General features: G+C 52.0%; 10 protein-coding genes across 10 annotated transcripts; 7 read left to right on the top strand and 3 right to left on the bottom strand.

Moving 5' to 3' along the window:
• Positions 1-859: 859 nt before the first annotated feature.
• COCSADRAFT_33406 (uncharacterized protein) lies at positions 860-2,847 on the top strand. The gene is made up of 2 exons (XM_007697350.1): positions 860-1,521; positions 1,578-2,847. The coding sequence occupies exons 1-2, from the start codon at positions 1,304-1,306 to the stop codon at positions 2,653-2,655; spliced, it is 1,296 nt and encodes a 431-aa protein (XP_007695540.1). The 5' UTR covers positions 860-1,303; the 3' UTR covers positions 2,656-2,847.
• A 1,850-nt stretch (positions 2,848-4,697) lies between these two features.
• On the top strand, positions 4,698-6,638 carry COCSADRAFT_273329 (uncharacterized protein). The gene is made up of 2 exons (XM_007697901.1): positions 4,698-4,914; positions 5,016-6,638. Exons 1-2 carry the CDS (start codon positions 4,903-4,905, stop codon positions 6,318-6,320), a joined length of 1,317 nt encoding a protein of 438 aa, XP_007696091.1. The 5' UTR covers positions 4,698-4,902; the 3' UTR covers positions 6,321-6,638.
• Positions 6,639-7,784: 1,146 nt separating this feature from the next.
• On the top strand, positions 7,785-8,613 carry COCSADRAFT_33402 (uncharacterized protein). The gene is made up of 3 exons (XM_007697349.1): positions 7,785-7,850; positions 7,913-8,132; positions 8,224-8,613. Exons 2-3 carry the CDS (start codon positions 7,974-7,976, stop codon positions 8,290-8,292), a joined length of 228 nt encoding a protein of 75 aa, XP_007695539.1. The 5' UTR covers positions 7,785-7,850; positions 7,913-7,973; the 3' UTR covers positions 8,293-8,613.
• A 547-nt stretch (positions 8,614-9,160) lies between these two features.
• COCSADRAFT_33401 (uncharacterized protein) lies at positions 9,161-10,129 on the top strand. The gene is made up of 2 exons (XM_007697348.1): positions 9,161-9,741; positions 9,928-10,129. Exons 1-2 carry the CDS (start codon positions 9,601-9,603, stop codon positions 9,994-9,996), a joined length of 210 nt encoding a protein of 69 aa, XP_007695538.1. The 5' UTR covers positions 9,161-9,600; the 3' UTR covers positions 9,997-10,129.
• A 167-nt stretch (positions 10,130-10,296) lies between these two features.
• On the bottom strand, positions 10,297-13,329 carry COCSADRAFT_33399 (uncharacterized protein). Its single transcript, XM_007697347.1, has 6 exons — positions 12,900-13,329; positions 11,993-12,831; positions 11,799-11,933; positions 11,472-11,740; positions 11,162-11,409; positions 10,297-11,090 (listed from the first exon to the last, which is right to left on the bottom strand). The coding sequence occupies exons 1-6, from the start codon at positions 13,271-13,273 to the stop codon at positions 10,385-10,387; spliced, it is 2,571 nt and encodes an 856-aa protein (XP_007695537.1). The 5' UTR covers positions 13,274-13,329; the 3' UTR covers positions 10,297-10,384.
• Positions 13,330-13,597: 268 nt separating this feature from the next.
• Positions 13,598-16,210, top strand: COCSADRAFT_33398 (uncharacterized protein). Its single transcript, XM_007697346.1, has 2 exons — positions 13,598-14,224; positions 14,277-16,210. Exons 1-2 carry the CDS (start codon positions 13,809-13,811, stop codon positions 15,967-15,969), a joined length of 2,109 nt encoding a protein of 702 aa, XP_007695536.1. The 5' UTR covers positions 13,598-13,808; the 3' UTR covers positions 15,970-16,210.
• A 130-nt stretch (positions 16,211-16,340) lies between these two features.
• COCSADRAFT_134319 (uncharacterized protein) lies at positions 16,341-18,226 on the top strand. The gene is made up of 3 exons (XM_007697900.1): positions 16,341-16,440; positions 16,568-16,909; positions 16,957-18,226. Exons 1-3 carry the CDS (start codon positions 16,387-16,389, stop codon positions 18,091-18,093), a joined length of 1,533 nt encoding a protein of 510 aa, XP_007696090.1. The 5' UTR covers positions 16,341-16,386; the 3' UTR covers positions 18,094-18,226.
• A 359-nt stretch (positions 18,227-18,585) lies between these two features.
• COCSADRAFT_196426 (glycoside hydrolase family 17 protein) lies at positions 18,586-20,196 on the bottom strand (the record flags this gene model as incomplete). Its single annotated transcript, XM_007697899.1, has 3 exons — positions 18,586-19,589; positions 19,722-20,071; positions 20,121-20,196. The coding sequence occupies 3 exons, from the start codon at positions 20,194-20,196 to the stop codon at positions 18,660-18,662; spliced, it is 1,356 nt and encodes a 451-aa protein (XP_007696089.1). The 3' UTR covers positions 18,586-18,659.
• Positions 20,197-22,205: 2,009 nt separating this feature from the next.
• Positions 22,206-24,510, bottom strand: COCSADRAFT_33397 (uncharacterized protein). The gene is made up of 4 exons (XM_007697345.1): positions 24,130-24,510; positions 24,012-24,079; positions 23,366-23,965; positions 22,206-23,317 (listed from the first exon to the last, which is right to left on the bottom strand). Exons 1-4 carry the CDS (start codon positions 24,401-24,403, stop codon positions 22,349-22,351), a joined length of 1,911 nt encoding a protein of 636 aa, XP_007695535.1. The 5' UTR covers positions 24,404-24,510; the 3' UTR covers positions 22,206-22,348.
• A 186-nt stretch (positions 24,511-24,696) lies between these two features.
• COCSADRAFT_156921 (uncharacterized protein) lies at positions 24,697-26,148 on the top strand (the record flags this gene model as incomplete). The annotated part of the gene is made up of 2 exons (XM_007697898.1): positions 24,697-24,748; positions 24,803-26,148. 2 exons carry the CDS (start codon positions 24,697-24,699, stop codon positions 26,146-26,148), a joined length of 1,398 nt encoding a protein of 465 aa, XP_007696088.1.
• Between the last annotated feature and the right edge of the window lie 291 nt (positions 26,149-26,439).

Below are 26,439 nucleotides of genomic sequence, written 5' to 3'. Positions count from 1 at the left end.
CATATGTATTGCATGTAAGCGCCTAGATAACGGGGATAAGAGGCTCATGTGGTCGTTTGGGATCTAGTTTAGATGATGATAAAATGCAACTACACACAGGGCATGACAAGAGGTAAGCGGCGTCATGACTTGGTTACTTGAACAATGCTTACACAGCTACTCAACTGGCAACTTTGACGAACTCCAAAGCCGAGTCGTGCGGAAACAATCAGTTACAAAAGGTCACGTGGAGCAGTCCATGTCAGTAACACTCAACTCCCGTCTGCCATTGTTTTTGTTTTGTTTTTTGTCCCCTTGAAAGAAGAGCAAGCCAAGGCATCACCAATCATCATTCTCTGACACCAAAAGTAAGTATTCATGCAGTGTTACCCATAAACCCCCCGTCAAATACACCCTCAACTGCCTATTGTGCTACAAAGGTAGAACAACGGCCGCATATACGACACAGTGGTGTAAAAGCCCTTGCAACTACAGACGCAGCGCAACCGTGACACAATGCCGCACGTACAAGCGTCGCAAACAAGCGGTGACTCTGGCTCGTTATGCTGACGAGTCGCGTCTCGAGAGTTTGAGGGGAGAGAAATAAGCAAATGCGGCGGCAAGACATTGTCATGACATGACGGCTAGGGCTAAGCTAGTGCTGCGCGCGCCCACGCGGCATTTGTTCTAGAATGGATAGATAGAAAGCAACTCGGGATGTTAATGTTTTGATGATTACGACGGGAAGAAGGACGGGGCGGACAACGCGTCAGCCCTAGATAGCGTTATCTACAGTATTATAGTAGGCCGCCCACGTTTCAGATTTGGGGCCCATGATGCCTCGTGGCAAAAAGGTAAAGCTACCAGTGCGACGAACCCCCCTCGCATGCCTGTCAGTGCCGTGCGTTGTCGCCGCCGCCCCAATCCAAGACAGCGGGAAAAAACGAAGCTAGTACCAGGCTGGACCTGCAACTCATCATGCGCATGTTGAATTAAGAGGGGGCGCTCGCGCACACACACACACACGCCTGGGTAGGGGGCTCGACCCTGACCGACTAACTCCACCTATAGAGTAGACTACAACTACACTAATCCGACACCTCTTCTTTCTTTCCCCGCCCGCCCAACACACCCACTCCTGTACGAGAACAGAAACAAAAGAAGATATGCAGCGGCTGTCATTGCCATGATGATTTCGGGTGATTTTGGTGGTGCTGAAGTTACGCAACAAGAACGCACGCTGAAGCGATTGCTTTTCTGCAAGGTTGAGCCTAGTTAAGAGAATTTGGGGGCGCGCTGTCGGTGAGAGAAAACGGAAACGGCCATGGATAAGTTTCAGCGCGGACATCACACTCATTCGACGCCAGCGTCCGAACGGACGAGGAGCCGGGCTCCGACTGCGACGGGTGACAAGACGATTGCGAAGAAGAGATCGAGTTTGGGACGGGCAGCAGGCGGGTTCCAAAGCAGACTGCTTGCGTCGTTGAGAAGTAGGAGGAAGAGCGACAACAATGGGCTAGCGCCGAGCAGCAGCCCCTCGAGGTACGTGCCGTATCAAATCATGTATCACCCGCCAGTCGCTCATTACAGCCAAGCAGCAGCCCGTTTCTGGATGCATTGTTCCGCCTACCAGATGAGCTTCACATCTACATGCTACGCGAGCTTTGTGTCGCTGACTTGCTTGCATTGCGACGGACCTCGCGCGTGCTCAACATGCTGGTTATGGAGAATGCGCCGGCCCTGGTGCGGTACTGGGTCAAACACCGCATGGGCAATCTGCACCTGCAACTGTACCCTGCGCCGAGGCCCAGTGCCATTGACTTTCCCTTTTTGCTGACAATGAGACGGCGGCACATCGCGTCCCTAAGGTTGACGCGGCAGCTTGCCGATCACCTTGTAGGCGAGCCGGTGGAGCCAGGAGTGTCCCCACGCCAGATGCAGCTGTGGTCCTCGGTCTATGAGCGGATGCTTCCTCTGGTCTTTGGCGTGGGTTACTTTCTCGACGAGCACAGACGGCTGCTGTTGGAGAGAGACCTCGGACATATACGACCGCGTTCACGGATTGGCTACCATGTCCGCTCGACTCCGGGAATTGCCGACCAAGAGAGGAAGATTGTCAAGAATCTGGATGCACCACTGCGGCTGCAGTACTTTTACATGTACTGCTTCATAGTGCAGGTGCTGCTGCGAAAGACACGGCCGGCGAGTAGTGCTGAAGCGGTGGCAACGTTCCTACGCGGATGGTCCCACCAGCCTGCGTGCTATGAAGACGTTGCCTTTTTTCTGATACTAGGCGGTATAGGCCGGGTGGCCAAATTGCTCGCGTGCCCAACGTACAGTGAGCGGAGACGGTACCTGCTTTCGTTCCGGACACACATGTCGCCGCACACGAGCAAGTGCTGGAGAAGGCACTGGAAGGATGCAGGCGTAGTATCACCGGCTTTACTCGACGACATTCCTTGCACGCAGATTGGCATTACGCAGCTAGACCAGATCTGGGCTCCACTGATTGCCCAGATGATGGGGTCTGGATCCAGGGACTGTAGTGAACAGGAAAAGAGACGCTACGAGGAACTAAAGCTGTCGGGCAAGTTCATCAACGAAGTGATGGGGTACGACATCCTGCAGGGCCGTGCAGCAGATGGGGGCGAGCTTGACGATGACCACGAGCCATGAAAAAAAAAAGTAGTATGTATGTATTATGGGTTAGCAGGGGAGTTGCTCTAGGTACATAGTGGAAGGAGAGAAGAAAAAACCCTTGTATCGGTACCATTGAAGTGCCGTGCATGTTTGTTGTTAGGTTCTGACACATGTATGGTGCCGGGCAATCTCCGCTGGTTTAGCGGTTAAAGAGGCTTTTGTGTTTTGGTGTGGCTTAGTTTGTGCTTAAAGATGCAAGCAGCCCACACGTATTACGTACAGGACCGGTGGACTAGCGTGGTACAGTGGCCTAGTTTGAATTGAGGACTGTGGACCCTGCAGAAGTCACGATGGAGGGTTTTTGTTGGTGAGTGACATTGGGCTTGGCGTGGTTTTTTTTGCATGTGCTTGACCTTAAGAGGAGGGCGTAAAGCAAGCTACCCACTGTGGTCTGAGCTTAGCATGTCAACGGCGGGTGCTGTGTGGTTCAATGGCACAGGGCGAGACAAGGGGAGAGTTGGAGAAACATCGTCGATAGGTGGAGACATGGAGGTAGGTGGTGGGGTAGAGTGGTGTAGGATATTGCGACATGCGTAGTAGTGGGATGTGTGTATTTTTGTTTTGCTGGATTGGGGCAAGGTGGCAGGTGGGTGGCGGATAAGATAGAGATTGAGATGTCGCCAGAGCCATAGAGAGAGAGAGCGAGAGGCCAGACCCTGGAGGGGTTGGCGTGAGGGCCGGAAAGGGCGGGTCTGTGCGTGTCTTCTAGAAAGCAGCGAGTGAGAGGAGTGGAGCTCGCCTGTGGCTCTGCAGCAAACTGGCCGATGTGCAGCGAGGGGCGCAGCCAATGGCGTCAAGGCGAATTTTGCCGCAGCGTCAGTGGGCCCGTGCATAGCAGAGTTGGAGTGGCTGCACGCACGCGACATGACGGCAATTCAGCCGCTACTGATTAACGGCGACGGGCGAGACGGGCAGTGTGCTGCAAGTAGAATAGAGGGAACGTCGAGTCAAGGAAAGGTGCAACGGGCAGCATGGACAACAGGGAGCATCCAAGACGGCTTGACAGTCTTGGGGCGTTTCAGGCAAAAGCAGAGGCACACAGTAGTGTAGTTGAGTGTAGTGTAGTCGGTAGAGAGGCAAAGGGCAAGGGCGGATGCAATTGTGATTGCAAATGGTTCCGTTCCGTGGCAGATTGGGATGACGTGCAGAGAGCCAGACAGGCAGGCACGCAGGCAGGCACACAGGCAGGCCCAGCTGCATCGGGAAGGGACGATGGATCGAGACGAGGCTGCGTCATTGGCTGCGAGTCGGCGAAGGGCGGGTGGATGGGTGGATGGGTGGATGGGTGGATGCGCGGATGGAGTGACAGCGCGACAGCCCGAGATGAGAAACAAGAGAACACTATGTGCGGAATTACTTACCTAGCAGATCAAAGACACTTGCATGCTGCTACACTACTACAGTACATACTCCATGCCAACACTCACACACCATCATTGGCATCATCATCATCATCATGACGTGCATCCAGTACAATGCACATGTATGTGTAGTGTACTTACATACTTACATACAGTAGTGTACATATGTACATGTCTACTACTCTCATGTACTCTTCCTCTCTCGCTCTCTCTCGCCGCCGGATGCGTCTGGGGCGTCTGCAAACTGCAATGGACGCACCACCAGCTCCAACGGCGGCGCAGCCAATGGCGGGCCGTTGATGCTGACCGCAACAACAGGCCGCATGCATCCCGGTCGCTGTAGCGTCGGCTCTTGGACAGTTGCTCCGCAGCCCCCGTAATTGCTCCTACCACTTGCACCCAGCCCAGATGAGCCAGCATGCGAACTAAAATCCCGCTGCTCTCTACTCATGCCCTACTGCGCCAGTCCCAGCCCTAGCGTCGTCCTACACGCCCAAGCCCCAAACCATATAATCCCAAGAGCCCGGCCCAGCGTTTGCGACCACCACCAAGCAGTCCCCATCCAAGTGCCACCCCTTCCACTTCCTCCACTCTCCCACTTCCCGACTCTCTCCACGACACACCACCACCACCGTCACCACTACCACCTTCCCATACACCGGCGCACCACCCTCACTCCACCATACCCCAACTCCCTCCACTCACAGCAGCCCTCCACCACCCCATCTCTCCGCCAGCTCAAGTTTCGCGCGGCAACTACGCCTCTCTGGGCTATCCATCAGTCAGCTGAGCCACCACTCCCGACCCCACCATTACACACTGCCAAACACCATGAGACGATAGACATTAGATAGCAGCAAATATGGACTTTACGGTAAGCACCCGCGCGCTTGTTCCCGCTACCCGTCATGTGTCCCCCCCCCCAACCTTGCCTCCCTCCCGAACAAGCATCACGGCTAACGCGACGCCTCTTAGATTTCGCTCGCACACTTTTGCGAAGTCCACGGTCCTACCTCCATCATCTGTACCCAAGCATCCACCTCGCCCTGCGGCTCCTGCAACCCATGCGTCACGCCCCCGTCCGACGAGCCCCATTTGGCCTGCTCTTATAATGGCCTGTACGACCAGCCCACCTCCCTTAAGCTGAACCCGCGCGCCCCCCAGCTCAACTCGCCCTTTGACTCGCCCCCCACTAGCCCAAACTCACCCTCACATAATCCATACTTTCCCAGCTGCTCCTCATCGTCCGCTGGCAGCAGCTTCGGCGGAAGGAGACCTAGCAGCACCCTCGAATCAGACTCGGACGTATGCGAAAACTGCCAGATGGTAGTTCCCCAAAAGTACAGCGACAAGATTCCCAACGGTGCCCCCGGCAGCCCCACCAAAGACGGACGAGGAAGGAACGGTAGTCCCGTGTTACGCAGCTCACAAAGCTATCCCGTACGACGCCCTATTTCGCGCGATGATGTCAGCAGTACCGATTCGTCAGACGTCTCAGACACCGAACAGTCGGCTTCTTTCCAGAGTGGCAACTCGAGCTTGTATCCAGACTCGATACCCGCCTCGCCCTCTCTTAGCTCAAGAAGCGTCCACACCCACACCCTCAACTACATCTCCACCAGCCAACCACAGTCGCCCAGCACCTACTCTCTGTTGCGACGCACCTGCATCCGAACCTTGTCGACCGAGGTCCTCCCCCTTAGCAAGCCGTCTGGACCCATAATGTTTGGCGACTCAGTCGCCGGCTACACTATTGCCTATGTCTTTCGTCTGCAGGATCCGCGATCGCGAGGCGCTAAGCGCACCTATGCGCTCATTGCCATGGCTGGTCGCGACTGTCGCAGAGCCACAAAGGCCATGGTCAAGATTACCGAGGCTTTCGAGGGCATCGCCAACAGAATCATTTCGCTGGCCGACAGGGTTCTTGAGCGAGAGAGCGCAGCTTCGCAGAGCATACCGCGCCCAGCTACGGCTGTACCCGGAAGCACTCCCCCTCTCGGCACTTCAGCCTCCTCGACATCCTCAACAACCTCACAGCTGTTATCGCCTCAGAAGGAACGAACCTCGTCGACCACCAGTGCGCCCAGTTTCCGCAACATCACTCCCGTCTCTTCTTTCTTGTCTGCCAAAAAGCTCGACCCCGATGGCTTCCCTCGTGTGTCTCGTGACGTGATGAAGGCCAAGAGCCTGATTGAGATTGTCGGCCAGGAAAACTTCTTCGTCGACCTTCACACCCTCTTCTGCCGACTGCTACACTCTTTGATCAAGCAGTACGGATAGATTTTTCCCACTTGTCGCTTCTTTTCAGCGTACACCCTTTGCTTTCTCTTCGTTGTATGTCTTACTCATTGTTGCATTTCCTACTAGTCGTTTCTCGTCATGCGTTATAGCGTTTTCTTTTTCCATTAGTTCCACAGTGTGTTGGAGCGCCGGCGTTGGGGTACAACCACTTTTCTTCCAACGACATCGTTATCTTGCTTCGCGACTCACAGACCAGACGAGCAAGGTCGAGTAGCTTTATACCCTGTTTGCGATACCCGAAGCTTCTTGTTTTTGTTGCCGGGACTGAGCAGTGCACATTAGATTCGTGCAACTTGACTCTTACAACGGCGTTCTGGAGAGGGTAATCGGGGATGCGAGTGTCGACGATGGAATACTTGCTACTATACTAAATCTCTAGTAGCAATGGCGTGATTAACGTCGTGGATGAGGTGATGTAAGAAGAATAGCAGTCACAATATGAAGTTGTTAAGACGACACTTGGTTTCCTTATGAGTACATTGTTTTGCGAAGTGTGCAAACTCTACTCGTCTACATGGCCATGTCTGCCTAAAGAGCCAAACCTCATGTGCTGCATTAGGTTAGCTTGAGTACATGAGAGGCCTAACATCCTAGACGCAAGCACAAGCACAACTCTAACAGTACTCAACCATCATTTTGAATACGCTGCTACTGAACTTTAGACCCTCACAATACCCTTCTGAAAAGGCACACGGTACATGTCTACTGTGGCTTACCCATTTCCTCGACCCGATTTCCGTCTCCGCTGCCGTAAGCCTATGGCCCACCCGCGCCGCTGCGCCGTTCTCCGATACCGGAAGACTCCAACTACTACATACTACTAGCATTTTATGATTGCTGATCTGCAGGTCTGGAAGTGTGTAGTCTCCTGACAATAGAGCGAGTGATAAGTGGTACGCGGCTTTTTTTTGCTCGTCATGGCTTGATACGATATCGGCCCGGATCGCTCGGCTGGCGGATGGGTGGCCTTGCATTGGATTTGACGTCATAGCCTTTTTCTCCACCACCATCGGATAGTGTCGACGCTTGACGGATACGGCAAAGAAAAGCTCCGATACATGTCATAGCTTTGATCTTTTACTCTTTCAGCTTTCTTTAATTCTCCGTCTGTGGGGAAACAGGTGGCTATGATTTAAGCATCATGGCTTAAGCCAAGTTTTTGTTGCCCTCTTTCGAGCATGACGAACGTTGCTGCTGGCTAGAAAGGAGTGATTGTCACGGAGGAATGTTCGCAAATGGGCACTGTGTTTGATGATTTACATATGTGGACTGAACAGCTGGGGTTCATACAGGGTAGACGCGTTGAACTGACGTAGTTGGAGGTTACAGTATGACGAATGTCAGAACATCACGTGTACCTCTTTCTGCTGCCTCCGAGGACTATACAAATGGAATGAAAAGTACACCTCATCATCCTACTTAAAACACGCCATCGTCGATTTCACGTCAGATTGTCTAGACATCTAACCAACCACAACAAAGTCCAAATCTGTCCGACACTTTTAACTCGTGAGAACACCCACCTATTCACCAAGCCACACATGCACGAACAAGAACGCTTACCAAAACAGGTAGTGTCATACCTCATCACCTCATCACCTTTACCTCGTGAGCCACACATCATATCTCAACATGGACTCTTTTACCGGAAATGGCTCAAACCAAGCCACATCAAACAACAGCCAGCAAAAAGAAGATTACCTCGACAAGGGCCTTGACGCTGTAGAGAAGAAGTACGGCGGTGCATCGACTGAGGACACACAAAGGCATCGGGGTGTGAATGAGAAGATTGTATGTTTCCGTCGTTCTCCTAGTTTCACCCAGAACCAAGGGAACTACATAAAAGAAAGGAAAGGAACAGCAGGCTAACACTTGAAAATAGACCGATGGTGCACGCAACATGTTTGAAAAAGCGACTGGCAAGGATGTCTCCGACAAGATCTCCAACTGAAGACCCACCACCGACCACCGCGTCCACGCCTAACAAGAACAGGTGCTGGAAGGATAGAATGCATAAGCTGGACGACAAGTGGTCCAAAGTCCGACCGTATGTTGAGAGGCTGAACGGAACAATCGTTCCGTTGCGCTCAGCAGACGACCAAGACCGAGAACGACAAATGGAACAGCATGCTGCCCTCCGTGAGGACCACCAGAGACATGGACACTTAGATGATAATACTTGTACGAATAGGAATGACTGAAATGAAAAAATCAAACTATCCTTTTCCTTAAACCTCATTGTCGTATCATGTTTTTTTGTCTTGGAATGAAAAGTGAAGCAAAGGAAAGAGAAAAAAAATCATTACTGCCGGTTGGAGGAAATTATCTCACACCGCTTCTTACCTTACATTCTTCCTCTCCATCGTTCAACACGACACACAAGAAAAAAAGGACCGAAGAGAAACCTCCTCAACCACTTTCGCGTCTTTGCTTCATTTTTTTCGTCTCTCTCTCTCTCTTACTCTTTTCTTGGTCTTGGGACTATGAACTAGGATAGTAAGCTTATATGTACGTACGTAAGTTTTGTAAGCGACTATATGCCCCGCGGCCCTATTTTTTTTTCTCTTCTTCTTGCTTGCTACGCGCTTAGACATGCAGCATGGTGCAGGTATGGCATGTACACATGCATGTACCCAAGTCTACAGGTATAAGTACATGCATGCACGATGCACATGCTAAACTGGTGCTTACAGGATGCATGAGCGGTGCAGGAAGCGCTAGGCTTGAAAAGATGGTGGTATCCACTAGAGGAAAGATTCGAACATGTGAAAGGAAGCAGACGAGTCGACCAAACCAAAATTCAAGCAAGACCATCTGTGTTATGGGTAGGTAGGCAGGCAAAGTGCACGTCCAGTGTTGCTACCCTTACCAGACTCGAAATATCGAATCAAACCCCCACACCTATGCTCCCCTGAGCCATTCCAAATGCTCACAGCAAAACGTGTGAACCCCATCTCGCGCGTGACACCCCTCACCCAAAAACGCGCTACCCGCCCCCTTATGCCTGTTACCTTTACCTACCCCGCCCCCACCATCCACCATCCACCACCCGTCGATCCCTCTGATCCTCTGATCTTCGCATCCGCAAAACGGCCCCCAGTCCAGTCCGCCTCACAAAACATCCAACTACAAGCAACAGCCCCGCCCTGAATAATACGACGAAGGACAGCCAAGAAACGCAAAGTCGCAGTCGCCTACACCTAAATAAAATAGAAACTCCTACCTTAAGACCAAAGTAGTAAAAGTAAAGGGGAAAAGCATGTCGAGCAATCCCAACCAAGGAGGTGGAAACGCCGCAGGATCCGACTACCTCGACAAAGCCTTCAACGCCGTAGCCGGTAAATTCGGGGGCGCACAGGGCAAAAAGATTGCGGCGAATAAGGGCATGAGTGAGAAGATTGTATGTTGTTTTTTTCCCCTTTCCCCCCCCCCCTTTCTACCTACCTTACCTACCCACCGATCCACATATCGATTGCATGCACACGCTTGGGCAACCGCAACCGCAACCGCAACGGGAAAGACTCAAGTGGAGACAGCGAGAGAGAGGAGGGGAAAGGGACAAAAGCTAACAAACACACTACCTTAGACCGATGGAATGCGCAAGGCGTACGAAAAAGCGACGGGAAAGAAGGTTGATCCCAAGATTTCCAATTGAGACTAGTATGGATTGGTAAGAGAGAGGGGGGAGGCGGGGGGAGGAGACATGACTCCTAGAATGATGGATGAATGGATGGATGGATGGATGGATGGGAGGGTATGCAAGGATATATGTAGGGGTCCATACTTACATTACAACAACCCACCAAGACTACCATTACTACCGCAGCTGTAGCTTGTGTAATCAAAGACCAGATTTACTTGAAACTGCATGGGGCTATGCGTGTATGAGACAAATGGACGACAAGAAATCTACTTGATGTACCTTTTTCCAAGACGTTACGAGATAAGAAAGACCCTGCATAATAACTCTCTTCATTCTTGCATGTAGATGCAGACACTTGAGGTGTGCAGCAGTCATGCAAACTACTACTAACTCATCTACCTTAACCAGCCAACTCAACCCTCCGCCTGAGCAAAGACCTCGCTTCCGTCTCACTTAATAGCTCCAAGCCCAACTCATCTAGCACATCTCTAGCCGCCTGGTTATCCGCAAACAGCCGCTTTTCCACTTCCCATAGCCCCAGCAGCTCTTCAGCCCCAGCAGCCCCAGCCTCATTTCCACCGCCCAATGACATCGTGTCACCGGCGTGCTTTGTTTTTCGCGCAACAACCGACGGGTCCTCATCACCGTCTTCAGCAGCGCCCCAAGCCTCAGTATCCCAATCTTCGGTGTCCTCGCCACCTTCATCATGCTTGACCTGATCCTGGCCTGATGTACTAGATGGACTGCCTTTGACTGGTAAGCCAACAAGTTTCACACCTTCGAGACACTTCCTCAGTCCCGTTCCTGCCACACCAGGGCCAACATGCTTGTCGACGACATGACACACAGCCAAGACATCAGCGTGCAACTGTGTGGCACCCTGCGTGGAGAAGCGAGACCGACTTAGCACATTCTCCCAAAACACCGTCGAAATGGTAGTCAGCATGGCCCGGGTGATGCGGCGCAATGGCGCAGACGCAAGGGCACGTGAAAGGAACGCTAGTGTTGTGCGCAGATAAACAAGCAACGGATCCAGCTCTGCGGTAGGCGAGGGTTCAGCAGCGGAACCTGAAGCCGAGGGCCCACCCAGCGTGGCCCACGGGTTGCTATCAGAAAAACAAATGTCAGTACACAGCTTTCGCATTAAGTGGTGAAGTGATGTGACGAAGAAACGTACATGTGCCGATATGCACGCAGCGCCTCGCGCACGTTGCTGTTTAGTGTGTCGATGATAATCTTCTCACTGCGGTCACGAAGGCGCGCGTACCACGATGCCGTTTCGTCAAACAGCGAGCCTGCTTCCATGTCGTCGCTCTCAACCTTCTTTGATGTGCGTCCGGCCACATCTGCAACAGTCATGGTACCAATATTACTAGTCGGGCTACGAGCGCGATCCTGTAGCTCCTCCCAGATATCCAGGAAAAACTATGGAACTCAAAATTAGCCGCGAATCACATAGCACAGGGGTAATGCAGATATGAGCCTACCACGTCATCGCTCCAGTCACGCATGGCCCGTTCGAGATAATCTGCACTGCCGAAGGTCTTGCAAAGGCGTTCCAGTCCTTCTACGCCAAGCAGCTTTTCCTGTTCCTCTTTGGTGATACCACCCATAGCACGACTCAGCGACGTAGTCATGGTCAGATACGCTTCGAGATTGCTCTGCAGCCTCTCATGCAACTTGTCAAAAATCGCAATCTGAATATCAATCAGGAAGGTGAGTTTCTGGCTAAACGAAGTTAGAGGCCTGTAACGATCTGCAATAAATGTAAGGTTAGCGGCAGATTTGGGATGTAGGGTAAGCGAGAAAAGTACCTGTTATGGTCTCGAGCAAGTCGTTTACGCGGATCGCTCCTTTTGTGGGCTTGGTGGCTTTGGGATCGACGCTCTCATAGTCAAGATCACCAAAGTCTGGAGCCTCGACAATGTTCTGATAGCGGGATAGGGCAACTGCTGCATGTTAGTCGTCCACAAAGAATTTCCACATTGGGCACCGTAAAAAAGCTTACAATCCTTTTCCACCTGCAGCCACCGTCCAAACCAATCACCCTGTACGAGGAATTCCCATGAAAGTCCCCTCCAGCCTTCAACGCCATGACCCGCATCGTAACCCCACGTGTCTCGGAGGTCCGTGTCAAAGTTCATCACCTCATGTATCAGGTGGCTCAAAAACTGTGGCTGGCCAGCGACCTTGGGCAGCAGCGAGCCAATCTTAGTGCGCAGCATGGGTAGTAAGGCAGTTATGAAGGCTGACATGGCATCAATGTAGACGGGGTTGAGCGCAAGATCAGTCCTGCGGAAGTGGCGTAGCAGAACGGGCTGGACATGGTCATTGACGAATCCGCTGTAGTCGTTCAGAAGCGTGGTGATGTGGGATAGAAAGTACTCGGGCCGATCAATGCGGTTCGTAGGCTTGTCGCCTTCAAAATGGTAGCGGAACCGCATCTCGAGTGGCTGCACCAGTACCTCCATGGGGAACAGCACTGGCGGCAACTTGACCTTGTTTCCAGGCCCATTGGCATAGCTCATGCCCTCAAGCTCGGGCAATTGCAGATCAAGAAGTTTGATAATGGCAGTCTCCCATTCTTCGCGCAGATGCGTGGGTATAGTTGCATTGGGCAACGGCCAGCGTATCTTCTTGAGCGTATGTTCGAGCTGGGCAGAGAAGGCGTCGAGAATCTCGGTGCGCAGGGCGTGAGTGATTTTACTGACGTAGTAGACCAGCTGGGGCGCAGCACCCTCTGCGTCTTCTTGCAGGTTGGTGAGGCGCGTGTGAATGGCGCACAGCTGCTTATACGGTGCGAGGGCCGCTTCGCTGGACGTCTGGAGCTTTGCCTGGGCTTGTTTACTGTAGCGGTACGTCAGCGGGCGACGGCTCTGGGGCATGAGAGGCGGCAGCTGCTGGCGCTGGCGTACCTGAGCTTGTCTACCTCTGCCAGCAGGTCTACGTAGTTGGTGGCGACATCCAGACGGTGCAGCGTGTCGAGCACCTCAGCGAAGCGGGGCACAGCTTCGTCGCTTGTCTCCGAGGCGGTTATGACCATGAGGCGACGGTCAATATCGGCCTGCTCATGCCTAAAGGCGTCTGCGCGCTGGGCGAGGGAGTCATGTTGGGCGTGGGAAGCGTCTTTGGCGTTGTGAAGGTCGCGCTGGGCGTCGTGGAGCTGCTTCTTGAGCAGGCCATGCTGGGTGGTTATGGTGGCCAATAGGTCGTGGAGCGAGTCGAGGTCGCCAAGCGTCTGCAGTCTATCGTCGAGGTAGTCTGCGACGCGAGTTAAATTGTCGTCCATGGATCGTACGATTCGTGGGCAGATGGCTGCGTTGGGCGAGGGTAGGCAGTCTGTCGCTGCAGCTGACGGTATTGCAGTTACCGTTCAGCCAGTGATAGTGGGGGTCCATCCCAGCCTGGCCACAGCCCAAAGCGGCTAGCGCATCGGACTCTAGCGCGCTAGCCTGCCTCGGTCGACCCTTCCATCTGCCCTGGTGGCGCCTTCCCGATCTTGGGGACCGCCTCGATCTCCACCGATCCGGGCTAGCCCCGAAATGGACAGCAACTTTTCCCTAGCGAGCGCCACCCTCTGCCGCATCAGTCCACTGCTGGAAAACATGCTTAATGTACTGCGACTGCCGTGTCCAACGCCTCCATTAAACCTCTATACTGCCTTTCCACGGCCCTCTTCAGCCCTGCCCTTCCTGCCGACCGGTTATAAGTCCCTGTTGTCCGGCCCTACGTTGGGTGCTGCTGCGCACTGCAGACTTCTCTCCCGGCCCGGCCGCTGAAACGGTCCAAACTTTCGTCGCGCGCCGCTGCCGTTATCGCCAGCAATGCCCAAGGAACACAAGAAGCGCGGTCGCCGCGAGGAGCAGAAAAAGCGCAAGAGGGACGCCGATGACGATGCTAGCTCCAAGCGTCCTAAGCATGAAGATTCTGACTTGCTCCATGTCCAAGATTCAGTCCAGGAATTCGCCAATGGCCAAATCATCCGCCCCAATGAGTCGCCTTTTTACGGAATGCTCGACGAGCAGGAGCAGGAGTATTTCAAGAAGGCCGACGAGATGCTTGAGTTGAACCAGTTCGAGAGCACCGAGGACCGTGACATCTTCCTGGCCAGTGTGTGGAAAGAGGCAGACAGGAAGGAATTGAAAATCGCCAACAGCCAGTCCTCGCGCCTGCTTGAGCGCTTGATCCTCCTATCCTCCCCAGACCAATTGAAAAGTCTGTTCCAGAAATTCAGCGGACAGTAAGTTCTTCCATGATGCCTTCTGCCATTGCTATGCTGATCGCCCCTCTAGTTTCCTTAACCTCGTCCAGAACCGTTTTGCCTCCCACTGCTGCGAAGCACTCTTCATAAAAGCTGCCCCTATCGTTACGGAAGAGACTGTTAAAGCGGAACCTCTGCAGACCCCACCCGCCTCCGACCCCGATGAAGTCATTGTCTCGATGGAAAATCTCTTTCTCTTTACACTGGGCGAGCTCGAGGGATATATGGGTTTTTTGATGACGGACAAGTACGCCTCTCATGTGCTCCGGGTGTTGCTTATAGTCCTTTCGGGTGCGCCACTGGAGAAGCAGACCAAGTCTGTTACGCAGAGCAAGAAGAAGGAAAAGATTACTGTTTCTGGTGCAGAAAAGGGTCAGGAGCGGGTCTTAGAGGAGAGGGTTGTTCCCCAGTCTTTCCTGGATGCCCTGGAAAAGGTCATTAGCGATAGTGTCTCCGGCATAGAGTCACATTACCTTCGTTCACTCACCACACATCCGCTCGGTGGCCCAACCCTGCAGCTACTTCTCAAGCTGGAACTGGCGCACTTTGGAAAGTCTCGAGCCAAGAACGAAAAGTCCATCATTCACCGACTGCTTCCTGACAACCCCATTGTCGAAGGAACTGAAAGCGCCATCCTCATCAATGGTCTGGTATACGATGCGGTAGGATCCCGGTTATTGGAAACAATTATCGAGAACGCGCCGGGTAAAGTGTTCAAGTCCATCTATGGAGAATTTTTTAAAGAGCGCATGGGCAACTTGTCACGCAATGAAATCGCGGGATATGTGGTAGGCAAGATTCTCGAGAGGCTTGGCAAAGACGACCTAGAAGAAGCCATGCGCCAAATCGTCGACCAGATTCCTAGCCTAGTTGAACGCAACCGAACCGCTGTCATCAAAGTGCTCATTGAGCGCTGTGTGGCACGTGAAGTCAATTGCGCACCCATCAAAGCACAACTTGAGGCTGCTTATGCTGGTTCCAACGGCTTTGAAGTCACCCGCATCCTTCGGCTAAACGAAGAAGAGGTAAAACCGCGCGCCAGGCATGTCCAGTCACCGGAGAAGGTTCATGGATCTTTGCTGGCACAAACTATGATGACCGTGGACGGACCCCTTGGTCAGCTTGTGTTTGACTCTCTCGCCAACTTGTCTCCTGAGCTTGCCACTCAGCTTGCTCGCGACCCGACAGCATCCAGGACACTTCAAGCAGCGTTGATGTCAGAGAATGCGTCCGTCATCTTCCGCCGCAAGATGATCCAACTATTTTACGGTAAAATTGGTGAGCTTGCACTCGACCCAGCAGCATCGCACGTCATCGACGCAATCTGGCAGGGCACAGCTGGCCTGGCTTTCATTCGCGAACGCATCGCCGAGGAGCTGGCGGAAAACGAGAGTTCTATGCGCGAATCTCATGTAGGCCGTGCCGTCTGGCGAAACTGGCGCATGGATCTCTACAAGCGCAGACGTAACGATTGGGTCACACAATCCCGCTACACAGCCGGCAATCAAGGCTTCCAGTCATTCCCAGAGGGTATTAGTGATGCGCCTCAAAATCTTAAGGCCGGCAAGCAGCTGACGGCTATTGAGCTGGCAAGGCAGAAGCATGCAGCTGCAAAGGCTGCACAAGGAAAAGACGGCAAAAAGTCCAAGAAGGGAAGTCAAGCTGCAAACAGTAGCGCGAGCAGCGGGAGTAGCAGCAAAGACAAGAGTGTTGCGGCACAATGACAATGGTGACACCACGTACATGGCGTGGGATATTTCCTATATCAGGCATGAAATTTATACACTGGCTGCTTCATCACTCTGGCGTTAGATAAGGTGGATCGGTTGTAGCGGTCGATCTGGATGTTCTGTTTCTGATTCGATAATCGTAAATACCTTTCTTAGTGGCACAATTTGCATGTGCGATTACGCATTTTTGGCGGACCAGGAATGGTCAGCTCGATTATAAGGATCCATGACTGCATGTTTGCCATTTGCTCAGGTAGCCGGCATTAATGCCGATTAGCTCGGGCAACTTTGCGCGCCATTTCTGTGCCGTGATTTTTGCTCCTATACATCACCACCACAGTTCTCTTCAACCTAATCTCTGTACTGGTATTTTCAAGCGTGAATTTCTCGAACTGTCCGACAACTCGTGTCATGTCTTCCGCACCTGAAAATACGCCTCTTAATCGGGCTGATGAAGTCAAAAATGTAAGTGCCTCGGAACCATTTTCCGAGCATTCCGATAGCAAATGTTGTGTTAACCGCTGCACATCGATGATGACTCCAATTCATCATTCGCCCCCACCAGATAGCATGATATTAACACTACTACTAGCTTCTTGATGCCATTCAGGAGTTGATTATCCCGTTCATTCGCTCTGCAGACGAAGATGCTGCTACTAAGCATACCGGTCATGGTCTGCGAATAGAAGGTAGTGGCGGCCCAAGAACTACAATCGTTGAGCATCATCCTCCCAAGAAGTTGGAGTCTATTCTCAGCGAAGATTTGGAAATAAATGACAAAAAAGTTGGAAAAGATGGACTGGTCAAGCTGGTGAGCACCGTGTTGAAGTATAGCGTCAACACTTGGGATCAAGGGTTCCTGGACAAGTTGTATGCGAGTACGAATGCGGTGGGTGTAGCCAGTGAACTGCTTCTGGCGGTGTTGAACACCAATGTAAGTTTCTTCATTTGACCAAACAATCAGGTACTAAATTTTTCTAGGCCCACGTCTACCACGTCTCGCCCGTACTAACCCTCGTCGAAAAACGAACAACGAAGTACCTAGCTTCTCTTTTTGGCCTGCCAGAGAAAACTTGTGGAGGAATCTCTCAACCAGGTGGCAGTGCCGCCAACGCCTCCGCCATCGTTATCGCTAGAAACACTCTATTCCCAGAGACCAAAACCGACGGCAATGGAACCCATAAATTCACCCTCTTCACCTCAGCCCATGGCCACTACTCTGTCGAAAAAGCCGCCAATATCTTCGGTCTCGGCTCCAAAAATGTCATCTCCGTCCCCGTCGACGACCATGGCCGCATGATCCCCTCCGAACTCGAGCGCCTCGTCACTGAATCCAAGACCCGCGGCGAAACCCCCTTCTTCGTCAACGCCACAGCAGGCACCACCGTCCACGGCTCCTTCGATCCCTTCACTGCCCTCTCCTCAATCTGCAAATCGTACAACCTCTGGCTCCACATCGACGGCTCCTGGGGCGGCAGCGTCATCTTCAGCTCTACGTACTCCCCCACGCGTCTTACTGGCGCCCAGCTCGCAGACAGCATAACCGTTAACCCACACAAAATGCTCGGCGTCCCCATGACCAGTAGCTTCTTGCTCGGCAGGGACATGAATACATTTTACCGCGCACTTACGCTCCCCGCGGGCTACCTTTTCCACCACGCCCCCAGCACAGATGCCCAGGATATATACGACCTGGCTGACTTGACACCCCAGTGCGGTCGCCGCGCAGACAGCTTAAAGTTTTTTCTCGCACTGCAATATTATGGTCCGCAGCATTTCAGCGACTTGGTAGATAGAGCGTACGACAACGCGGAGTATCTGCTGCAAAAACTCAAGGATAGTGGCAGTTTCAAGACGATTAGTCCGGAGCCGCTGCCTTGTCTGCAGGTGTGCTTTTACTATGCCAAGGGTGGGGTGGTGAGCGAGGATTCGGAGGTAAATAGTAGGGCTACGACGGAGATTGCGCAGAGACTGGTGAGTAGAGGGTTTATGATTGATTTTGCGCCTGGAGAGCAGGGGAAGTTCTTTAGGGTTGTGGTGAATGGCAATGTGGGGAGGGGGACGTTGGATGGTTTGGTGAAGGCGATTGAGGATGTGGCAGTGGAATTGGGGTTGTAAGAGTAGAGCGGTTGAGTGGGCGGACTTTTTGGGATCTTGTGCTGTCCGGCTGGTATTATTATCGGTTTAGAATACTTAAGTGATGGTAGATTAAAGACATAGAGTAAACAAGAGCATCTGATGGAAAAAGGGAATACACATTTAGACTGCTTATGCCAATAAGATATCCACACCTACTGCGAAAAAGATTTCTACGACAAGTGTCAGTTGGTTCTGGCAAGAGTACTTCTAGCAGGTTTTGACTCTTGTCAGTTTCCATGGCTTCTTGTTAGACACATTCAATGATGTTCAAGATATCCTGTCGCAGCCATGAATTGATTCATTGAAAAATCAGGGTATCTATACTACATGTGCTGCAAACCCATCGTACCTCATACTTCCATAATCTCATAATCGTACAAGGAATGAGCTTCCGTATACATGAATAGGGCACCAGGCCAAACAATGACCTGACCCACACGAAAAGAAAGCAATTATGAGATACAGGTGTATACAGCCAAATGATGAGGAGATGTAGACTCATCTCCACGATATCCCATACTGAAACACTTATGTCACCAAGACACCTATTGGATGACGCCCCAGAAACGCTCGGCGTTGAAGGTAGATGCCGTGTTGACCTTCCAGCTGGAATCAAAGGCGCTGAAGAGAAACATGTCGCCACTGAAAGATTCGCGGATTGACTGAAGAGCAACGCGCTGATTCTCTACTGAGGGGATAGCTTCACCATTGGGGCTACCCTGGCGAGGCCAACCCGACTCGGTGACGACAACACGCTTATTGTTGCAGGCAGACTGTACAAGTTCGACTTGGCTCTTGACAAAGGGACCCGCATCCACTGCGTGTGTGTGCTTGTCAAAGAAGGCGTGGATGTTGACCATGACCACGTCGGAGGCTTCGCAGATAGACGGGTTGTTAATGGTAGCTGGCGCCGTCTCGACAGCGCCCACAGGGCCGTTGTAGCCAAGCTGTCGTAACTGGGTACGCGCTCTACCAATTGCATCGACGACCTGCGCTGCAGTCATCCTACCCTCGTTTACACGTTCGTTCTCCACTGTGAAGAGCTGTATGACGTCCCAGTTGCCGCCGGCGTGCTGGTCGATAGCATCCTTGTAAGCTTGAATAACCTCGCTGACGTCTTCACCGCTACCACCCGCATCCATATATGCACCACCCATGAGCTTCTGGCCGTGCTTAAGCGCATTCTGGATACCAAGGGAGATCTGATTGCAGTCCATGCCGTATAAGCGAATCGCCTTGAAGTCTTTCATCCTACTAAATTCGCTCGCGATTTCAGCTTCCGACTTGCATTCCGATGAGCCAGTGTAGACATCCCAGGTTATACCCATAGGTAGGCTGCCCGCACTGACATTGTCGGTTGGGGCAGGTGCTGCAGCCGGGGGGGAAGTTGGGTCAGCTGGAGGAAGGAACTGTTCCGCTGGAGGAGAGGGCGCCGCAGCTGGGGGCAAATATGGTTCCGCCGGAGGAGGACGTGACTCGGCTGGAGGTAAGGACGGCGGCGCCGGAGGAGAAGGCGGCGCAACTGGTGGAGACGGAAGTGCTGCCGGGAGCGATGTTGGTGCAACTGGGGGAGCAGGGGGCTCAGCTGGAGGCAAATACGGTTCCACTAGGGGTGAAGAAGGTTCGACCAGAGATGAGGGAGATTCTGATACGGGCGAGGATTGGGCCGCAGGCTCCAATGCTTCAGTGGTGACGGGTGCCGCAGAAGAAGACTCGGGGGCGACAGCTGGTGTCAGTGAAGCCGAAGTAGATACGACAGAAGAAATTGAAGAGGGGGTCGTCTTTGGCAGAGCGGTCTGAGAAGTGCTTGAAGACAGGACCGAAGACATAGCCATGACAGGGACCTTAACGGAAGTTGAGGTTGAAAAGGCCGCACCCCCTTCATCCACATAGATAACAACTTCGGCGACCACCTCAGTCACATACAAAACTTTGGTGACGAGTTCGCGCTTGTGGTCTAGACGCATTCAGCCAATGGGGTCTCACCAATCGAGTGTATGACTTACAAAGAGGACGCCCGCTCGCGGAGCCCACAAGAAGGCCGGCAGCTGCCAGAGCGCTCGCCAAAACAGCAGTCTTCATGGTGACGATGAAGTAAACCGTATGAAATATTCGTGCTATACAGGCAATGCAAAATTTGCTGTGTGTCTGGTTGCGATAGAGTGTTTGACTCGAGCACAACTCAAGTCGTCGGACAAGAAATAAGAGAGTGACTGCCTGCAGTTGGCAAAAGGAGAGGAAGCCGGGCCACGCCGAGCGAAGAGATCGTGAAGCAAACCAAACAGTAAAGACTGTGTGCGAGGTGTTGTAGGTCAAGTGTAACAAGAGAGCTGGAGTGAGTGACCATATCCTCTTACATGTCCTACCTCGCGCTTGGCGATTTTGGGTCTAGCGCCAGCGCCGTTTGGTAATCGCGAACAGGTGATGAAAGGCGCTGGTATTCTAGACCATTGAGCAAACGAAATCTCGAGATTATGAACGCATTGGGTGAAGTGGTGAGGGGTGATGGGGGCAATTACAATATGGGGCAAGGAACAAAGACTGAAACACCAAAGTGCCTCAGGCGTTGGAGTTGAATCGTCAAAACGAATGAAGGAAGCCGAGGACAGGAAATAGTTTCAAATCGAGCCGGGGAAATTATGCTGACATTTTGACGTTTGAGGTGATGTTTTTTATGAAGAGAAAAGTGGTGGTCGGCTACCTACCATCTAGACCCGACAGGTGTAAAGATAGTGATACAACCACTATTAAGACGAGAACAGACAACGAGAGAGAACGATTTCTTTAGATAACTTATGATACACACTTATAGATTAACTAGCGAAGCTGCGCATTCAGTACAAGAGCGGACTGCGACCATTCCGGCGCATGCTAGTACGCATTGTAACTGGTGTCGGCGCAAAGTGATGGATATACACCTTGGCACCTCGAGACCAAGGCTTGGTACAAGATGCTAGACGAAGCCATTTCTTTGGCCTATATATCTCATCTCGATCCTAACTGAGTTTGAGGCGATGTAATAAAACTTGAAGGGATTGAAGAGAGCAATAAGAGATAGGAAGCAAGGACTCGAGGGCCAGACGGCTCCCAAGAGAAACGATGCAGCAACTGTGTAGAATTGTAACTGCAAATAGGAGAACTCGCGATACCTGAAGTACTAAATATATTTAGCAAGCATGAATCGTAACAGACTTCTCGAAGGAATAAGTGGAGGAAGCCAGGTGTATGTATGTATTTGAGTCTCAGGTACTCGAGCCACATGAAACCAGCTGGAGGCAAGGGTCCATTCTTGATACCATCAACTCTGCAAGTCTACCGAGAGAATCCTAGAGTAGACTGCAAAAAAACCCACGCAACGACGCAGAAAATAGCCACTGCCAACTCTGCACAAGATGAAAGGAGACGATGTATTTCAGCAGGCTCCAGAAAGGCAGCCTGCAAGCCACCAAAAGCGGGGGGCACGTGTCCCACAACCACCCTCACTTCACCTAGAAACTCAAGCCGCGGGGCCAAACTCACCCTCGATACCTTCCAACTCTCCCCTTACCTTTGCTCTTTTTAAAAAAAAAAAAAAGTAGTAGCCGATCCTATACAGTTCGCAAGGGTAAGGGAGTAAGGCGAACCAGCCAGCCAGCCAAAATCCCAGACACGACTCGAGCACACCCCTCGGTACAGGGACACAGACAGACGAGCGCACGGCCAGCGCATCCGCCCGACCCTTCCCTTCGTCACGTCACTATCCCTTTCGTATACAACGCACTGACCTTTTACTTCCCATAGCGTAGGGGCGCCCCAACCATTGCATTTTGGCAAGCCCGCTCACGCACTCAATAATATTTACGCAGTATATATATTTCTTATTTTCAAAGCATGATTGTGCAGTGCGAGGATTTGTACGAACTCATTTCTTGCCTTTTACCAGAAGTGACCGCGAGTCCCGCACAACACTGCACTTACTCAATCTTTGGAACAACTTTTCACCCAGCGTGGGTTCGAAACTCTGTTTTTGCCATTTTCTTTTTGTTGTCCTTTTTTTGTCACCTTTGCTTAACAGTCGATTTTTCAGCAACGTTGTCTAAGCAAAGCATACTGAGCGTGACAACAGTAACTTTTGCCTCATTTTTGTGATTTAGTAGTCTGTAGTTTTTTGTGCAACAACGTAGACCATGTTCTAAACAATAGGTACAGCATCGCAGTCTTCTCTGCCAAAAGTGCCTACCTCAACCTTGCCTATCTAACACTTCATCTTAATCCCTCTCCGCTTCTCATTTTCGCGCCACTCAAACATAAACTGCACACCCGTAAACAACGCACAGCAAGCTGTCGCAAAAAACATCCAACCAGACCACGTTCCAACAATACCACTAACGAGTCCCTTTAGCCCATCCATTCCGAGTGCGAAGCCAACGAGATTAGCTGTCATTAGCATTAGAATCTCGCCGACAGCACCGACTCCACACAACCAGCGGTAGGCATCAGGGCTATCGTTCCACTTCTTCGCAGGGAAGATATACGATGCTATAATCTCCGGAAGAACAAAGAGAGTAACAAGCCATCCCCACATGAGCAATCGGAGTTGTATGTCATGCCAGATAGCAATAAAGGTAAACACGGCGAGGTAGTTCCCGACAGCCCTTGCCTTGCCAAGGATACCCTCGCCCTTACTCCCACCAAGAGGGATGTACAGATACCTCAAGCTCCACTTATTGAAGCTGCGGTGCCATCCGCGCCAGAAGTGCATAACAGAATAGTTGTCGGACATGCAACGCACCATATTCTCCGGCGGATCAATGCCATCCATGAGTGACCAGAGGCGGAAGAAGCGCCATGGGATGAGCAGCTTTAGCCAAATGTGTTTGAGGTTGAAGAAGCCCAGCATACTGAGCTCACAAGGTGTGTACTGAGACCAATCGGGCTTCTCATGGAAGATGGCGACCATATACATGTAATGAATCATTATCTCCATGGTGAGGAGGACGACAATGAAACGGACCAGGTAGAGGCTCGTCCGCTTAGTGGTGATGCTGTGAGGGCGGTAGCGACATTGCGCTATGTAATCGTTGAATGTTATGATGGGCCCGGCCAGGTATAGTGGAGAATAGGTGGCATAGGCGAAATAGTTGCGGAATGAGTAGTCGGCAGGTTTAGCAGGGATGGATACCCGATCCCGCTCGGAGAGGTTAGATGGGTCGAGTTGTTTCTTCTTAGATGTTATTAGCTATATCGAACCGAGGGAAGATGGGAATAATACTTCTAGAGGACTATTGTCTCGGGAGTTGAGTGACCAGTAATAGTCGAGATTGAAACTTATGAGCCGGAGGATAGTGAAGTTGAAGAGCACTTCCCAACGTGGAATGAGGCCACCATAGCTGTCGAGCATATGGCCGAAATCAGATCTTGACTTGCCCTTTTCTGAGGTAGCAGATGGGAGAAATGTGCCGAGAATAGTTGCATACGAGTAACCCCGGCCAAATTCATTGGCGAATAAGGTGCCTACGTTGAAGATCCATGTTGCGGCTGGTACATACTGTCGAGGGAGCTTCTTTCCGATGTAGTAGTTTGCATAGAGAATCGCGAGGATTTTGAATGCCGAGAAGCCATGCAGAGCAATAAGAAATATGGCAGCGAAGCCTACGTCAAACGATATGCGCTGAAGCATGCGGGCATCCGCGGCAGCGGACGGTGTTAGGCCCATGGTTAGGCCATTGCTTGCCGATGACCGTACTTGGGTGTATGTACCGGCTCGCCAGAAAGAGTCATATGCTTTGCGCAAATTTGGATGCAGTATTACTACAATAAACAGATATGGAATGTTCTGACGGAAGCCGCCATACTGAGCATCAACATTATCCTGACAAGTCAGTGAATTGCATATGACAAGGGGTAACACAACATACCACTTTCCGCCCAGGTATCCAGCCATCGGAAAGGAGATGTTCGAATTTTGGATAGTTTGGGTGCGATTCTACAAGTTGGTCAGCATATGGCTCTTACTTGTGGTATCACCCAACAGACCTTTAGACACATCCAAGACGGATTTGAACATCATGAACACGCTGGCTGAAATGGCCACGTAGTAGAAATAAAACTCGAGCGTGTTCCATCGTGGCGGCTGAATGTCACCATCTGCACGTTTGGTGCCCTCTCTTCCTTCTTTTACGGGAATTGGGCCCACTGGGTCAAGTTTGGCCTCCTCGAGCGCCTCCTTGGGCGGTGTGGTGGCTGGTATTACGAAGCGAGTGTCGAGGGTATCGAGTGCATACAGCTGGCGGATGAATTTAAGCGCCATGATGACCTCTATCCTATCTCTTCATGTCTCAGATTCCGAGGGACCCTGCGAACAAATATCTGGGGGGATGCGGGGCGGAGGCGCGAGGGGTAAGTGCGGTGGTGGAGGAAAGGTCCACAACCTCAACTTTTGGAGTTCGCGTCTTGCGACAGCTTCTCTTGAACACCAGCACCGGCTCCACAACCACGCCCACCTCGACTGACTCGGAAACTCGACAATTACGCGTCAATAAGCCGTATCATATTCGACACATTTCCGTTTACCAGTCTCCGCGCCAGCGATAATCGCGCGCGATGAACATTCCCAACTCGTCAACCGCACCCGCTGCGGGAGAGTATGCTGGAGGTAACTACGATTCCCGAAGCTCTACAGCGCGCGTTCACTAACAACGGCCTGCAGATGAGGTCTCAGCAATCGTTCTTGACCCTGGCTACTCAACTGTGCGCGCAGGATTCGCTGGCGAAGATGTTCCCAAATCCGTATGCCCTTCCTTCTATGGCTTGACATCGTCAGGCGACCGTCTGTTCGGCGAGAACGCAATACACGCTCCGGCCGACGGACTTGAGATTAAGAATTACTGGGGCTCAGATGGCATAGTAGAGGACTGGGAGACTGCGACCAAGCTGTGGGAGTATGCGATTACAAGCCGGCTCACGGGCGCAAAACCAACGAACCCCAAGAAGAACGGGCTGAATGATGGCAATGATGAGAATGGAAACGGAGAGGCTATGGATGTGGACATGGAGGCGCTAGAGAACAACGAGAAGCCCTTGGAAGACAGTCCGCTGCTCGTCACAGAACCAGGCTGGAACAGCACAAAAGCACGGGAAAAGTATATTGAGATTGCAATGGAGGAATGGGGAACCCCAGCCTTTTTCCTACAAAAGACGGGCGTATTGGCTGCTTTTGCATCGGGCAAGGCCTCTGGAATCATCATCGATGTCGGCGCCTCGCACACGTCTGTTACGCCTGTGCTCGACGGCATGGTATTACGAAAGGGAGTCCAAAAGTCACCTCTGGCCGGGAACTTTGTCTCTGACCAGATCCGACTGTCGTTCAAGCAGGCGCAACCAGAGGTCCCGCTGATACCCCATTTCATGGTGAAGAGCAAGACACCCGTCGACGCTGGCGCACCCGCTCAAGCCACGTACAAGACCTTCTCCACACCGCCCACTGACTCCTTCCGGTTGAATGAAGAAGAACGCATCCTGACATCGTTCAAGGAATCAGTGGTAGAAGTATGGCCCGGCCCCGGCCGCTTCAGCACCAACGAGGAGCTAGCAAAGAGCATGCCCGGCCGACCCTTCGAGATGCCCGACGGCTGGAACCAAGTATTTGGCGTCGAGCGATTCCGCGCCGCCGAAGGCCTCTTCGATGCTTCAGCAGCCCTCACCTCCGACACAAGTCCCGCACCCAAGCCCGAGCAAACAATCTCCCGCCTCGTCCAGGCTGCTGTCCAGCAAGTCGATGCGGACCAGCGTCCCCTGTTGCTCTCCAACATCGTTGTCACGGGCGGTAGCACTCTGCTGTACAAGTTCAACGAGCGTCTCAACTACGAAGTCAACTCTATCTATCCGTCTACCCGCAACAAGCTTATTGCCCCCGGTAGCGTGGTGGAGCGCAAATACGCTGCTTGGATTGGTGGCAGTATATTGGCTAGCCTGGGTAGTTTCCACCAGCTGTGGATCTCCAAGAAGGAGTATGAGGAGCATGGTGCGAATATCGTGGAGAAGAGGTGTCGATAGGGGATGTGTATGCAAGAAAGGGGTTTATTTTCGGGCTCACGGATCATGTAGAGAGATGAATATATTGGTTGCTGTGTCCTCAGTCAGGGATGGTTATTTCACTGTAATGTTTCTTGCGATGGTTTGTCTGTCTAGTGGAGTTGAATTAGGGACAAAATGTCTGAAGTTCAAATCTTCAAATCTTCAATGTTCCCGTTTGGTTCGCGTAAACAAATGTGCAACAGCTGGTCGATATGAGGGCAAAAGTGGTTCATCATCATCATATTGTCCTCTAGCTATCCGATTCAAGGA

The sequence above is a fragment of the Bipolaris sorokiniana genome, assembly GCF_000338995.1.
Source record: "Bipolaris sorokiniana ND90Pr unplaced genomic scaffold COCSAscaffold_2, whole genome shotgun sequence".
NCBI lineage: Eukaryota > Fungi > Ascomycota > Dothideomycetes > Pleosporales > Pleosporaceae > Bipolaris > Bipolaris sorokiniana.
This window is presented reverse-complemented; position numbering and strand designations above follow the sequence as displayed.

Bases quoted from the DNA above. Each gene is read 5' to 3' on its own strand.
- COCSADRAFT_33406 (XM_007697350.1), top strand. From the start codon at position 1,304: ATGGATAAGTTTCAGCGCGGACATCACACTCATTCGACGCCAGCGTCC. The intron at 1,522-1,577 runs GTACGTGCCGTA...ACAGCCAAGCAG, and splicing joins CCGAGCAGCAGCCCCTCGAG to CAGCCCGTTTCTGGATGCAT.
- COCSADRAFT_33402 (XM_007697349.1), top strand. From the start codon at position 7,974: ATGGACTCTTTTACCGGAAATGGCTCAAACCAAGCCACATCAAACAAC. The intron at 8,133-8,223 runs GTATGTTTCCGT...ACTTGAAAATAG, and splicing joins GGGGTGTGAATGAGAAGATT to ACCGATGGTGCACGCAACAT.
- COCSADRAFT_33401 (XM_007697348.1), top strand. From the start codon at position 9,601: ATGTCGAGCAATCCCAACCAAGGAGGTGGAAACGCCGCAGGATCCGAC. The intron at 9,742-9,927 runs GTATGTTGTTTT...ACACTACCTTAG, and splicing joins AGGGCATGAGTGAGAAGATT to ACCGATGGAATGCGCAAGGC.
- COCSADRAFT_33399 (XM_007697347.1), bottom strand. From the start codon at position 13,273: ATGGACGACAATTTAACTCGCGTCGCAGACTACCTCGACGATAGACTG. The intron at 12,832-12,899 runs GTACGCCAGCGC...GTACCGCTACAG, and splicing joins GCAGAGGTAGACAAGCTCAG to TAAACAAGCCCAGGCAAAGC. The intron at 11,741-11,798 runs GTACTTTTCTCG...CATTTATTGCAG, and splicing joins CTTGCTCGAGACCATAACAG to ATCGTTACAGGCCTCTAACT.
- COCSADRAFT_33398 (XM_007697346.1), top strand. From the start codon at position 13,809: ATGCCCAAGGAACACAAGAAGCGCGGTCGCCGCGAGGAGCAGAAAAAG. The intron at 14,225-14,276 runs GTAAGTTCTTCC...TCGCCCCTCTAG, and splicing joins TTCCAGAAATTCAGCGGACA to TTTCCTTAACCTCGTCCAGA.
- COCSADRAFT_134319 (XM_007697900.1), top strand. From the start codon at position 16,387: ATGTCTTCCGCACCTGAAAATACGCCTCTTAATCGGGCTGATGAAGTC. The intron at 16,441-16,567 runs GTAAGTGCCTCG...CACTACTACTAG, and splicing joins GGGCTGATGAAGTCAAAAAT to CTTCTTGATGCCATTCAGGA. The intron at 16,910-16,956 runs GTAAGTTTCTTC...AAATTTTTCTAG, and splicing joins TGGCGGTGTTGAACACCAAT to GCCCACGTCTACCACGTCTC.
- COCSADRAFT_33397 (XM_007697345.1), bottom strand. From the start codon at position 24,403: ATGGCGCTTAAATTCATCCGCCAGCTGTATGCACTCGATACCCTCGAC. The intron at 24,080-24,129 runs GTCTGTTGGGTG...ACCAACTTGTAG, and splicing joins CGTCTTGGATGTGTCTAAAG to AATCGCACCCAAACTATCCA. The intron at 23,966-24,011 runs GTATGTTGTGTT...CTGACTTGTCAG, and splicing joins GGATACCTGGGCGGAAAGTG to GATAATGTTGATGCTCAGTA.